Source organism: Acomys minous (genome assembly GCF_964271855.1).
Source record: "Acomys minous genome assembly, chromosome: 7".
Taxonomy (NCBI): Eukaryota; Metazoa; Chordata; class Mammalia; order Rodentia; family Muridae; genus Acomys; species Acomys minous.
In genome coordinates, this window is record NC_140488.1 from 88,309,567 (window position 1) to 88,324,918 (window position 15,352).

Genomic DNA, 15,352 nt, shown 5'->3' on the forward strand with positions numbered 1-15,352 from the left:
CTAGAACTGGAGATATATTCTGGAATTGGGGTATTTTGGTGATTAATTCTGCAAAGTCTTAGACAAGCTTCGAAGAGTGGTTATCCTTGTAAACATTGACATTACTTCTTTGCATCAAGTGACTTGGATGATCTAGATAACATAGTATTTATAAGTCACGGTCTGACAAACAAGGTACGAAATATAATGCAAAATGTCTGATTCATTGTATGGTCTTTTTTGGCTGACTGAATCTTACCAAAAGTAGGTTTATTTACAATCTCACAATCCCTGTGTATTCAGTAATTATTTCACTTGAGCCAGATATCTCTATGATGCCAGCTCCAGGATATAAACTCCCAGAGAAAAAATGGAGTACTTTCCTAAGTCTCTTTATGTGTTCAAATAGATGGAATATGTAAGGCCAATGGCACAGAATTTCGACGCAAACTATAATAAAGGAGAAAGAGCCATAGCAATAGGTTTTGGGAAAGAACTAAATTATCAGCCTATCTTTAACCTTATAGAATCATGACTGACATCACTGATAGGTTTGATAGCATTTGTCCCAATTCCAAACATACAGGATTATATGTGATTGCTGAAATCATCTCACATCATATTTGTAATATTCTGTTGGACTTTCATCAGGACGATGTCTTTAAACCCATCTGGAGCTCCAAATTATTAGGCCCCTCATATTTCAAGTCACTCATTCCCTGAATACAATGATGATCTAGGTTGGAGGTCTATCTATTATGTGAATGTAAACAATTATTAGATAAGCTTAAAGGTTTGTTTCTCCTTACCCCACTTTTTTGGCAAAGGACTTAATTATAGGACCCGGTTAACCTAGAATTCACTGCGTAGATCCGGACCCTCAAACTCCAAGAAACTCATGTGTCTCTGCCTCCCAAGTGCTATGATTAAAGGAATATTTGTTTTTCCTGTTTGAAAAAAATTAATCATATAAAGATGGTGTTTGAGGGTGAAGGATTACTGACTCTCACGATGGAAACAAAACATTTCCCCCTATATATTGAGAACAAGCTGTAAATACATGGGTCTCTCTGACAGGAGAGAAAAAATTAACCAGGGATATGATTAAAAGAGCTAAGCTTATAAAACCTGCAGGAAATAACTGATCCTTCTTTCTTTTTACACTGTCTCATAATATGAGAACAGAAAGGTCACTCGATGAAGTTCAGAGCTTTTACATCTAGAATAAATAATAAAAAAGAAAATTTTCTAATACTGTTTCATTGCCAGCAATAGAGTGTATTACTTATAGAGGTCGTTGGGTTAAAAGCTAGAGCATAAGAATTTTACCTTTATTGTTTTTTCCATTATGAAAGTAAAATATGTTCATTATAAATAATCTGCATGTATTGTTTTTTCCATTATGAAAGTAAAATGTGCTCATTATAAGTAATCTGCAAAATACAAAGACATGATAACTATTTATATTTTGATGTACCTTTATTTTCAGTATTCCTGTGTATCTTTCTTTTGTTTTATTCTTAAATATTCCTGTGACCATGCCATAATTCTGAAGCTAATCTTACCCCTTAATATTTAACATGGCTAATGATACTTTTATAAAAATTACCATGTGAAGTTATTAATGCTATAGTCCTTGCTAAGAAGCAACACAAAAGGTCATATTATATACTGAGTGCTACTTCCTTTTTCTTTATGAGAAAACATTCATTATATTGCCCAGGTTGGTCTCAAAATCCCCCTGATTCAGCCTCCCTCATGACTAATAATACAGACATGTACCACAGACATAGCCAATGTGTACTCCTAAGTAATGTCCACAATATCAATAAGATAATCTTTGAATCAGAGGTGCTGAGGGAAAAATTGAAGATTTGCAAAACATCTTAGTATCTTAGTATAGAATGAAGAAACAAACAAAGAGGAAAAATCCTTGGCAATGCCAGTTGATTACACAGTCATATGTTCTTAATGGGAAAGTGTGAGATTTGACTTAGAAGGCCAGAAGCTTGGTGTCCCTTCATTGTGACCTTGGACATATCAATTGATGCCTTTGCACTTATTCTGTTATTTATAAAATAAGGAGAAGACTGAAATTGTTTCTCACTTCCTGAACTGCTGTGGCTGTAGCTCACTGAAAGAAACCATTTTACATTGTAATCTAGTACACACATACTTATACACATGAACCTGTCACTGAATAAGTGAAGTGTCAAAAACAATACATGGCTATATTTGTATGCTTTATTCTAAAAATTTCTTGTCTGTCCTATTCCATAAGAAACTAGAGGATGAAAGTGATTAAATTCATTTCAAGATTCACTAATTAGATACATTAGATTCTGAAAGTTAATGGTATAGATAAGATGGAGCCTTCTCACAAGGTAAGAAGTTATACAACAGAAGTGATTTCTGGGCTGAGGTGGGGTAGGAGTTGGGAACTTCAGGAGAAATAGAAAGTATACCTTCCTGCCTCATAAATATGCATTTTCTTTGTAATTGGGTCATATTGTCACTACTTTTGGCAGAATTTTTTCCAATATGTATTTTTGGAATACTACATTGGGCAAAGAGTCACTGTGTTCTATGACATGTTGAATGACAAACTTATTGTACCTGAAAATCAGTGCTTCCACAGTCACCTAAACAGGAGAAGAAGCACAGCCTCTCCATCCTTTTCTTAGAGTCCAAAAGTCCACCAAAGATCCCAAGATGCCTAGAGGGAAAAGTTTTGCTCATCTCTGCCAACTGCAGGAACAGTCACTAAAGTCATATATAATATTAATGTTCTAAGAGGCCTAACTTGGGAAATGCTTCTTTAAGGAATTCTAGCACTTATAACATATGAAGACACCATGGAGTTCTTCTGATTGCTATAGAAGGATTTTTAGCTTTTGTGAAATGTATTTGTCCATGGTAAGAAAAAAAGTACAACTTAGAAGAGAAGCTCAGAGAATGAAAAACAGAAAAAAGAAAAGAAAAGAAAAGAAAACAGAAAGCCTTCTTAAATTCTTGAAAAAACCAAAAAAAAAAAAAAAAGATGCTTGGATCTATCAACCAGGACTGTACTAGTTTCTTGATTACTGACATAAAGAGCTTGGCATGGTACTTATAGCTATATAATTACATATATTTTATATTGGTTTGAAAATTACAATCTATGAACCCATTGATGTTATGTTGTTCAAAATTCTCCCTTTTCTTAGTTAAGTTGCAGGGATCACTTAGGAGTACTAGAGTATTAAAAGTAGGAGGAAAGACAAGTTAGTGCTTCTCAAAGTGCAAGAGTCATATTTTACAGCTTTTTCTTGTTTTCAATTCGACTTGGCTCTAAGACAAAAGAAACAGTTTATTTGGCCAATGAAGACTAGGCCATGAAGAAGAAATACTGGAGAGAGTCTGTCTCTTTTTTCTGACACAAAGCAGACTCCTGATCATGTAGTCTCCCAAAGGGAGTGATTGTTTGTATCTATAAAAATGCTGGTGGTGGTTAAGGAGAAAAAGATGCAGAAAGCCTCTTGTAGGGTAAGTGCATTGTTAGTTTGTGACCCACCATCATTCTCCTTCTCTTTGCAACTTGTAAGGTTTAGAAATATCCCTCTTGCTATTCCTAATAACCTAGAAGCAGTCATATATTTAACCAAACTCTTCTAGTAACACTTTAGTATGACTTAAAACATCTATTCTTATTTATTTTTGTGGTAAGGAAGGTGCTTTATTTTTGTAGAAAAAATGGAGAAAAATAAGTGATTTCCAAGATGCTCTGCTTCAAACATGGCTTTGATGTGGCACTTAACTTATTGTGTAGCTTTCTAGGTCAGTTTGATGATACACATGGAAAGCTTTATAAATCAAAACAACCTTTAACTCTAAAATTATGTACTTAGACATTTACCTTGTAGAGAGTATTTGAGATGTTTGTAGAGGAACAGTCATAATATTGGATATAATAGTGAATATTTTGAAAAAATCTTAGTATAAAAAATTCAGAATTCTCTTAGTAAATTTGGCACAGCCACAGAAGGAAATATTGGTCAGCTATTAACATTAATTGATACAATACTTAAAGAAAAGTATTTTATGTATTAGTAAGAGGGAAAACCAAGTCATAAAGTTTAACTTTGTTTTCTTTTTGAGGCAAGGTATCATTATGTATCTCTGGATGGCCTGGAACTCATTATATAAACCAGGCTCTCCTTGAACTCACAGAGATTTGTTGGTCTCTGCCTCCAAGTACCGGTGTATCATGCGTTTAAAAGAAAATTCTTATCTGATTTAAAAAAAAAAGAGGCTGGAGATAGAGCTCAGTAGAAGAGCACTAGCTAGCATGCCCAAGGTCCCCAGGTTCTATCTCTGGATTAGGAGAAGAAAAGAAAAAGAAAAAGGAAAAAAGAAGACCTTGGACCCAGGTAGACAAATAGTAAAAATATAAAGTAAATTTTGAAGAATGTTGTATCAGAGTAGTAAGATCATTGATAATTGTCTTTTCCCTGATTTCCCTTGCTGCTGTCTACTTTTTTCTAGATGAATGTATATTACCTTTGAGTTTAAAGAAGACAATGTGAAGATTGAATCCATATTTAGTCTCACTGTCCTATTTCTGCAACATGCCTTTAAACATTTTAGCATATTTTTACACATATAAGTGGAACTTCTATGTGTATTTTGATATTTTATATGAATATTCAGAAATTCCTTAGTTCTAGGACTGGTCCCATTCAGCAGATTGATTAGTTTCTTTCTGAGTGCACATGGCCACAGGCCTGACCTTTCTTGACAGTATGATGTGATATGGTTTGAAAGGTGTAAAGATGTTTCACCTAGTTTGTCAAAGCTCAGAGCTTATGGCTGACATTCTACCACCAGAGAGTCATCCCTCAGGCTTATGGATTTTTACCCTATTAAAATGCAAATAACCAGGGAGAAGTATACATTAAACTTTACCTGTCATCTGCATTAAATGAATGTAAAGCATCATTTTCTAGGAATAGGATTTAATGGGGAAGACATGAGAATTTAAGGGGGGAGAGTGCACAGAGAAGGAAATATGAATGAATGTACATGGTATCTGAGGAGTAATTAATATTCATAATATTAATATCTTTATTTATGGTTTATGAGTCACGAAGGAGCATGTTAGCACATTTAATCTTAATTAAATTAAATAGACTGACTGTTGCCAAGACAATCTTTAGTCTTCACGATTTTTCTAGTGGCATCACTAAAAGCCATAGTTCCACTCATGTAGAAATATTACTTTAACTTTCCTCCTTTACCTGCCAGTTATATGTGGAGTAAAAGATTGTATAAAGAATTAGACTTAGAAAATGTCAAAATATAATGATTTCTAACTTAACACATTATTGATGTATATAAACAAAGACAGGACTTACATCTTTTAGGAATTTTTGTCAAAGATAATGACTATTTGGAAACAGATTCCAAAGTATCTACTCAAATACTGTACAATATTGGTAAGCATGGGCCTTTTTATTGACCAATAGAGAATGGAAAAGACAGGGAAAGACAAAAAGTAGCATTAAAAGAATGGATCAGGACTGGTGGTGTGGTTCAGTGGGGAAAGTGTTTGCTGTGCAAGTATGAAGGACCTGACTTCAGATTTCTATCACTCACTTAAAAGCTGGGAATAGTGGTGTCTCTGTAACCTCAGTAGAATAGAGGTAGAGACAGAGATATCTCCAGAACTAGGTAACCAAGTCAATCTAGCTGGATCGGTGAACTTAAGTATCAGGGAGAGATCCTTCCTCAAAAACACAGACAACAATAGAGAAAGCCATATGATATTGATGCTTGATGTCCTCACACATGAGCATATACATGTACTTCCATAACTTCATGCACATGTGTACATACTCACATTAAGAAGTCTATAACCCCCACACACCCCCAAACTCACCCACCCCCACACACTCCACCCACATCTACACACAACCCCACACACATACAACCCCCATCCACATACACTACAGTTGTTAGAAGGGAGAGCTGTAGAATCACTTTCTTCCTATATAGAAATTAAGTAAAGCTGTAGTATGGTGGTTAAAAACAGACTCTGTAACAATCTTCTTGAATTTGAATTCTGTCTTGCTTATGCACTAGCAGTGTAAATGGTGATTTCTTAAGTTATGCATCAATAAAATGAATATAATTCCCTTATCATTAAAATGAGTGTAATACTAGAACTACCTTATGTACTTGCTAGAAGAATCACATCAATTAGGAATTATAAAATTGCATATCACTAAGTAAATGCATTTAAGTGATGATAAAACCACATGGATAATCATAAAAGACCAAAAAATAGCATATAAATGCTTAGAGATAGTAATTCTATGGAGTAGAGCTGTGGCTTTTAAGTACTCCAAAACTATATAAATACACACACACACACACACACACACACACACACACACACACACACACACACACACATATATATATATATATATATATATATACCAGAGAGATATCTTGCCTCAAAAAATAAAGTAGAAATAAAATAATAAAAAGTATCATTTTAAAAGTATCAAAATAGAGCAAATTCTTTGTGTTAGATTTTGACTTGATACAAATAAAGAGAGTATATATAATATAAGTTATATAATATATTTCTTTAGAAATGTATAACATATAAAACATTATACATTTCTTCATTATGAATTGTTAAAATGTCCTAGTCAAATGCTCAGTAAGCTAAAGCTGTCACAGTATTAATTACAAACACACATATATGTAATTTTTATTAAAATATATAAATAAAGCAATTGATTATAAAATTCAATGAACAAATTATAAAAACTGGTAAATAAAAGAAAAGGTAAACATAAAGGATAAAAAGATAAGCAAGGATAATAAGGAAAAGGGAACAATTACAGATGAAAGAATTTAATGCCTTTTGTTAAGAACTTTAGTTTGGTGTGCTATCACATGTCCGTAATTTCAGCATTTAAGAGGCTGAGGCAAAAAGAATAGTAAGTTTGAGATCAGTTTCAGGTACGTAGTGAGACCTTGTCTCATAAAAACCAAGGCTAATAATTTAGTTCAGTGGTACGACAGTTGCTTAACAGAAACAAGGCCCTGAATTTCATCTTTAGTGCAGAAAATAATCAGACTCAACATACACTGAGTGATGATATCATGACTGTATAATGATCAGCATTATGAAGTGAGTTGATGAAGTGAGTTGATATAGGCAATGATATTCAAAATATTATTAAAGTCAATATTGAAGAACAATTGTTTTTTGCTGATGGCTAGAAAAAAAATGATCTAAGTAGGCCTCATGTACCAGGATGAAATATAGCTCTAATGTCTTTGACAGAGACAAGGGTTAATCCAATACCTCCTAATATTTAGCTACTGAAATACAATGAAGAGGTTAAATAGTGAACAATGAAAATGACTTACTGGAAAGGAAGTGCTGGGATGCTGGGCCAAAGTCCCTGTGGGCTTCATGCAGCTGCCTGACACGATCTTCCACAGCCACCTGGGAGGAAGAGAAGAAAAATGATGTTTTCTCATCACTTTTAATGAGGAACAATTAAAACACTGTTTCCTTTATGGTAAGATGTTTTGAGTCTCTAAGGCTAAGAACAACAAAGTAACAATTCATAACTCTGGTTTTAATAACTTCTAACTGAAAATGGTCTCTAAGACTCATTTTATCAAACCAAGGTCAAACGCAAAGAAGTTGCCCTATTTTGACAGTTGTAAAATGATACTTTTTATTCCCCCTTAATTGGAAACCACCAATAAAGTGCACAATCTAACATATTTTACAAAATTCTGGGAAAGTTGTCACAAGGCATTATACTGAGTACTGATAGAGAATTGTAATTATATATTTGTCTTTGAGTCTTAGTTGATTATTTTTGACTAATGATTCTTCTTAAATTAATTTTAATAAATTACTACTAGTTATCACGTTATAATTAATTAATTAATTTAATTAATTTTAATAAATTACTACTAGTTATCAAGTTATAATTAATTCTTTAAGAGTTCAATTATTTTTAGAACCTAAGTCAGTGGTTTTCAACCTCACTAATGCTGTGATTCATATATTGTGGTGAGCCCCAACCATAAAATTATTTTGTTGCTATTTCAAAAGTGTAATTTTTTGTTACTGTTATGAGTTGTAATGTAAACATCTGATATCCATGGTCTCTGATATGTGATTCTTGTGAAAGGGTCATTTGACTCCCAAAGGGGTTGTGACCCACAGGTTGAGAACAATTGACATAAGTAAAAGTACTTGCCATGATAGCACAAGCTTCTCATTTAGTGCAGGGGAGGAACAGGAAGATCTCTAGGGTTTCCTTGCCAGTCAATGTAGTCCAATTATGTTTTTCCAGGGCAATGAAAAACCCTTTCTCAGACAAGGTGAATGGTGCTCCTGATGATGACACTTGAGGTTGTTTCAGGTTCTCACAGGAACACACACATATATATGCACATGTTCCTAGACACATATCCATGTAAATATATATATATATATATATATATATATATATATATATATATATATATATATATATATATATATATATCAAGGCTTAAATTTGTGGTAATGTAGGGTGGGTAATGAGATAAAAGAAAATTTCAGAGTTCAGTTTTTAGTGCATTTAGAAATGAATAAGAAATATGCCACAGGCAGCATGGAATAAGTCTTGTCATCCTTCTTTCGTATTAGGTTTTTCTATAATACATTTACACAGTGTCCTGCTGATGATCTCTAAATTCCATTCTTGGTAGAGAAAGGGAGAGACCTTTTGAAAGGTGTGAAATAACAAACTTTGTCATCTGGTATTTCACCAACTCAGTATTAGTGGTGGCCCCAGGCACCCTCCTCATAACTCTGGATCTTAGTTTGGTTGTCAACATGCTAAACAAGGAAATATTCAGAGCTTGCCCACAGGCACCAGAATTTAGGTTCTTGTGCTGTGCAGAATCATCTAGAAATAAAGCACTTCTGAATCTCATTAAGAAGTCTAAACGAACGTCAACCCTGACTTTCTGATATCAAAGTATATATGCAGATCTGGATTTTTTTTTTACTCTTTCTCTTACCTCATCTATCTTTGGCTGGGATTCATGAAGCAGGCTTTTAAAACAACCCAGGATTTCCTTCGCTGTTATACACAGGGAAGTACTAGAAACATTTCAGATTTGTCTGCCCAGATTTAGAACTTTTCTCTGTCAGCCATACTCTATCTGCTGAGTCCACCAAACTACCAGATGTCCTGTAATATTCTATATTTCTAAGGGGGGTTTATGCTGCCATTCTTTCTTTCCAAAATATTTTAACCACCTTTCCTCCCACTGCTAGGATGCTAGGGTTTATATGCTTAATTTTCTATCTCCCAGGTGAGAATTAATTGCTTCCCCAGCATGCTCACAGTACATGGCTTGTACATGGGGCATTTGTGTAGTACCATCCAGTAATTATAAGGAAATGAGTGTCTCCTAAAATAGAACACGAACCCCTTGGTGGTAGGGGCTCCTCTGCATGTGCATCCACTCCTCCTTTTACATGACACCCTGAACCTTGTACAGAGTATGTGGTAGCAAAGATTTGGTTAATGACTATTTGACAAAATAAATTGACACTGTATCTGTATCTGCATTTGAGAGTGAATGAGAGATAGATAGATAGATGGATAGATGGATAGATAGATGGATAGATAGATAAAAAGGTGGGGGAAGGGTGAGAGAGGAGAGAGAGGACAGCAAGAGACAGAACAAACAAAAATATCCACCAATGCTGACTGTGTAGCTGTACTAGTCAGTTTTGTGTATAAATTTCACTGTTTCCAAAATAAACATTATTTCTAAATGTATCTGTAAGGGAAGTTTTAAAGTTATTTTAAGAATGAAACTGGCATAGACATTTGTGTTTTCAGCAAAATAGATTGCCTTCCCCAAGGTGAGTGGGCTTTATACAGGTCAGCTGAAAGCCTGAAACAGTAATGTTTTTGCTTTGTTTTTTTCTGTTCTGGTCACCTACTTCAGCTGGGGCATTGATCCAGGATGGAACTGAGATATACAACTTTGCCTTTGGACTTGGATCAGCACAGTATCAAGAATTGTTCTGAGTCTGTAGCATGCTTAAAGAAGATCATGGACCTTCTCAACCTCCATAGTCTTATGAGGTAAGATTTTTCCAAGCAATCCTACAATCGTACCAGATAATCTCTCTCTCTCTCTCTCTCTCTCTCTCTCTCTCTCTCTCTCTCTCTCTCTCTCTCTCTCTCTCATCTATTTAACTATCATATATCATCTCTCTCTCTCTCCCCCCCCTCCTGCCAGGATCCTAGAGACTCCTGACTAGTACAATGCCTCTGTAAATTTGTGCTATTATGGTTAATAAGTGGAGAGGAATAAGGTATAATGATCCAGGTATCATATACAATACAAAATGGCAAACATTTCTTTAATGCTATGTATACAAAAATCTGAACTGAAATTTAATATTCACAATAACTCTATAACAAGGAATATTACCCCTTCATTTCATTGATATAGAAACTAAGGCATGACAGGTTTTTAAGGATCCTTGTTTGTGATAGGTAGTCTGGTGCACACCTATAATTCTTGCACTCAAAAAGCTAAAGTAGAAGGACTGAGAGCCCAGACCCAACCTGGACTACATAAAAAACTTGAAGGTAACCTAGGCTACAAAGCAAGAACCTGTCAAGGCAAAACAAGCACAATATCCAACAATCAAATTACTGCTGAAATTTAATCAGTTGGTGAATTAGCAGTGAGAATATTCAAACTTGCTTACTTTGGCTATTGCTCTTAATAGCCTTTTAGAAGATTAGAATAGAGCATGGTAAATATTTGAGAAGTAGTTAGCTTTGAAATTTCTTTTGGTGTGTGTGTGTGTGTGTGTGTGTGTGTGTGTGTGTGTGTGTGCGCGCGCGCGCGAGCGCGCATGTGTGTTGGGGTGCCATGAGATGGATTGAGTCCAGTGCCTTTATCATTGAGATACATCACAGCCTATATATGGCTTCATGTTTCAAACACTTTATCTTACGGAGACCAAAGCAAGTGTGTACATCTATAACTGTGTAGTCATCAATTCCTTTTATTGTCCAGTATGAGGCCTTTCCTTGTTCTCTAAGAATACAATACCATAAGCTTATAGAGAGAGGCTATGGGAGAACACATATACTACATGTTTGAAATATATAATTATTTCTAAATTTATAATGCATTATTTCATGAACAAATAAATCAGGAGATGAATGTGAAAGTTATGAAATAGAAAGGAGAAGATTAGACAATGATCAGAGATATTTTGTTTCATACTGTTAAAGAAATCTTCAAGAGAAACTGGGGATGGATTATGAGTATACAACAGGCCAAGTATCTTAGTAACAATGCTGGTCATTTTTTAGGGATCGCATAGCTGTAGCATCTGAGCCAATTACAGTCCCCCAATCTCTAAAGGCTATGGCTAAAAACTTGTCATACAGAGAGAACAACAGTGGTAATTTCTAGTGTACAACCAGTATTGTCAAGAATTGAAAATAAGATCAAAGTGAATTTCTCTCCCTATGACTCAAACTTAATGAAAACACAAGAAGAGTCTCAAATTAAAAATGTATCATGTACTGGAATGAAATATTCAGGAAACAGTCTTAAAATAACTATGAATTAAGCATAATTTTTTGTACTTTACAAATTGTCACAGGAGAAAGGTTTTGTGTATATTGACTGCAAATTGACAAAATAAAGAAATGATTGTGAGAAAGAAAAGTGTGAGGGGAACCAAGGTTTTACAAGCTATAGTTCCTTAATAACAAAACACTATTTGGTGAGGAATTATTCATATAAACAAATTTGAAACAATAGCAGAAATTCATTAGACTGTTTAACACACACACACACACACACACACACACACACACACACACACACACACACACACACCAGAAGTCAGAAAGAGAAGCTAGATACTAGTACCTTGATTCTGGCAATTTTATTCTTTCTGTTATTTGTTCACTTTATGTGTACTTTTTAGTATTAAAAAGAATATGTAAAATATGTATGTATTAAATGAAGGCTGTAGTCTGTGCTCTTTCAAAGCTTAACTTAAGGGGAAAGTGAGACATGGTGATAAGCTTTCTTTTGAGACATTGAGTGTGCAGTGACCAGTTAGAGACTTTCTCAATTGACTGTACTTGGAGTGATATGCTACCAATAAGCTCAGCACTGTATGGAGTGTCAAAGAAGGTATATAGTCCTGGGATTTTGTCTGGTTTGAACCTGCTCAAGACTTGTGTGTTTTGCCAGTCTCTGTGAGTTCATATGTGCATCAGTGTGTGGAAATGCTGGTTCCTTGGAGTCAGCCACCACCTCTTATAGTTTTACTGTCTGATATATATTTTTTTATCATATCCACCACTTGCCTTGAGTACTCAATATAAAACCCTCACCTCAAAATCAGGGATCTATGCAGAAGAGGAGACAGAACTCTGATGGAGTTTAAGACCAGGTAGTTTAGTTTTACAATTAAGCTTAGTTGTTTAGGGGTTAAGACATTTTTAGGTCTAGATTGATGTTTTAAGTTGATAATGATGAGTTATGATAGATATTGACTTTCATTCAGAATTTTAGATTCACCAAGATAGGAAAGATGTTTTCTTCGAGGCTGCCAAATACAAAGAGCCAAAGCACTATGAATATATATATTCCTTCTTGCTATAGGGAATTTATTGTATATATGTATAATAATATAAATGTATACGTGAAAAAATAAAAATAAATACATCATATGAACAAAGATTTAAAAATTTAAAAAGAAGAAACATAGGTGTAATTAAAAAGAGATAACATCCAACTGAGTACTATTGAGTATTAGAGCATATTGTGGTTTCTGTTTGCAAGGCTGAAGGTAGAGTCAAAGGCTTCAGACATGTTAAGTTAACAAGTGTCCCATTATAACACTCTATAGCATGAGTTTAATGTTTGAAATAGCATACTTCTTGATTTCAAATCTTGGAGATTATAAACAAGGCTATCAGAAAAGGAAGCAGTAGTATATGTGTGTGAGAAAGTTATGTGAAGAGCGGGGACTGACTCTAACATGAACTGTGGTGCCCCTTGGTGGGGAGGCCTAATGGCACTCAAAGAAGAATAAGCAGACTACCAAGATGAGACTTGATAGCCTATGACCATATAGTGGGGGAGGAGGTCCCCCTTGGTCATAGACCTAGGGTAAGGGGGATAGGGTAAAAGACGGAGGGAAGGAGGAACAGGAGGATAAAAGTGATGAGATAATAACTGAGATGTAATCTGAATGAATTAATTAAATAAAAAAATAAAAAAGAATTCATTTGAAATATGAGAATCTTCAACTGACAAGAACAACGTGTTTAATCATTAAAGGAAGGGAAAGGAAGGATAAAAATCTAGCATGAGGTAAAAATTAACTTAGGAAGGTGAATTGAGCAGAATAAGTTAAAGGAGTTTAAATAAAATTATTTAAATAGACATGAGGAATAGAATTTTCTCTGAATTAATAGGCCATGCCTATTTCTTCTTTTTTGCAAAAGCAATACAAGTAGAACATCTTTCTGGAAGCTTGTATCCTGTTTCTACTATTTAATCATAGACCATGAGAGCTTAGAACTGGAAGAAACCTTATCTATTGATACACAAAGGTCTATTCTTTAGAACTATCCCAGATGGGCAAAAAAATCTGCCATCTGCTCTGTGAGTACTCATAATCTAGTTTGCAGCAATTCTTCACTAAATGCATGCCAAGAGAGAGTAAAAATGTCTTTTTATATTCTCTGTGAGGACAAGGGCCATAACTTTCTTTCCTGGGCTAGCTCCAGAGAGGAGCACAGTACCTGACACATAGCAGCTCATGTTAGCTGACTGAATTAATGTACATATTATTCTTGGATTTACAATAGCAAGTACATTTTACGTAACAATTTCTTCTTCACCATTCCTAATACAAGACTTTGGAATATCCATTTTCTATTTTTCCTTTCCCTTCCTTTCTCCTATTTTTCTTTCCCCTCTTTCCTTCAGTTTGATGATGAAAGAGGAAAAAATATCACATTATATTCATCTTGCATACAATGTTAGATTTTGGAAAAATTAATGCAATCAAGCATAAACCAAACCTAAACCCTGAATCTCTCCCATATTGTTAATATATGTTTAACATAATCATATTGAGAGATATGAGGGATATATATTATTCTTTGTTTTTATTTTTGGTAGGTTCTATATAATGTGCAGTTTGTGGAAACCTTTTAGAAGTTCAGAAATGTTTCCTGAGTTTCTATTGTGTATTTGATCTTGCTTTGTATGGTGTCAAGGATACTGAGACATGGGCTTGTCTACTGTGTTATACTTAGCTCTAAAAGCAAAGGAAAACAACACAAACCACTTCTTTACATCCATTCAAAATAATTACTGGAATGCAGGGTCCTGGTGTATTAGACAGAAACGCTATTTTCTTCACAGTTTAGCCAGTACATAGGAATTGCTCAGAAAAATTTATCAAGGCAATGAATGAAAGACTTGAAATCCTATAATTTATTAGTCACTGTGTTAACTATGGATATGGTAGAACTCAAAGTATAAATTGAAGGATAATGAACGAGTACCAAACCATCCACAAAATCTTAATTCTCAGCTCTTTTCTATGGCTCAATACACTCCTATGTGAATTTGAAGGCCCTCTTGATTTCTTTGTTATTTTCTCTAAACCTGCTTTAAATCAGCTAAGAGAATTTTTTATATAAAAAAAGAAAAAGGACAGAGATAAACAATTATGGCTCTTTGAAAACAGTATTATATAATGTGTTGGTGACTTTGTTTTCAAATTTCAAGGGCTTCCCCTTTTCCCTTGACTTGCTGATTAATCACGTTTAAGCTATTGTCTTCTCTAAAGGTTTACACGAGTCATAGCCACTTCCTGATGAGGAAATTCCTACTTAGACAATGTGAATTCTTTCTAAAGTCACAGGGTTCTTCCTGATACTACACAGAAAGTTTGTTTACCACAGGCCAGGAAAAACATTTAACTAGACGTGTATATTTTGGTCGTCTGGCTATTAGTTTGCCTTAAAGCTTGATGAATACCTATGCTCGTGGGAGAATCATACTTCACACCTACACTAATAAGGCTATTAAAATAGAAACAACAAAGCAAAACAAAATGAAACAAGCTTGATCCCCAACTCTCTTCCTTTACTGTGAGTAATGTTCTTTCCCTCTATACCTTTAGACTCCTCACAATCTACTCATGATGCTTTTGTTCAACAATTTTACAATCTATAGTAATCTGTGAGTTATTTATTTGTGTTGGGGAAGACCTATGTAA

General features: G+C 34.5%; 1 protein-coding gene across 11 annotated transcripts in view; it reads right to left on the reverse strand.

Moving 5' to 3' along the window:
• Positions 1-15,352, reverse strand: part of DMD (dystrophin) — a gene marked incomplete at its 3' end in the record, with an annotated part of 2,106,393 nt that overhangs the window by 243,423 nt on the left and 1,847,618 nt on the right. For all 11 annotated transcript variants that reach the window (XM_084788839.1, XM_084788837.1, XM_084788840.1 and 8 more), the window contains one exon: positions 7,408-7,486. In XM_084788839.1, coding sequence (XP_084644965.1) covers positions 7,408-7,486 — 79 coding nt within the window. The remainder of the gene's footprint in view (positions 1-7,407; positions 7,487-15,352) is intronic.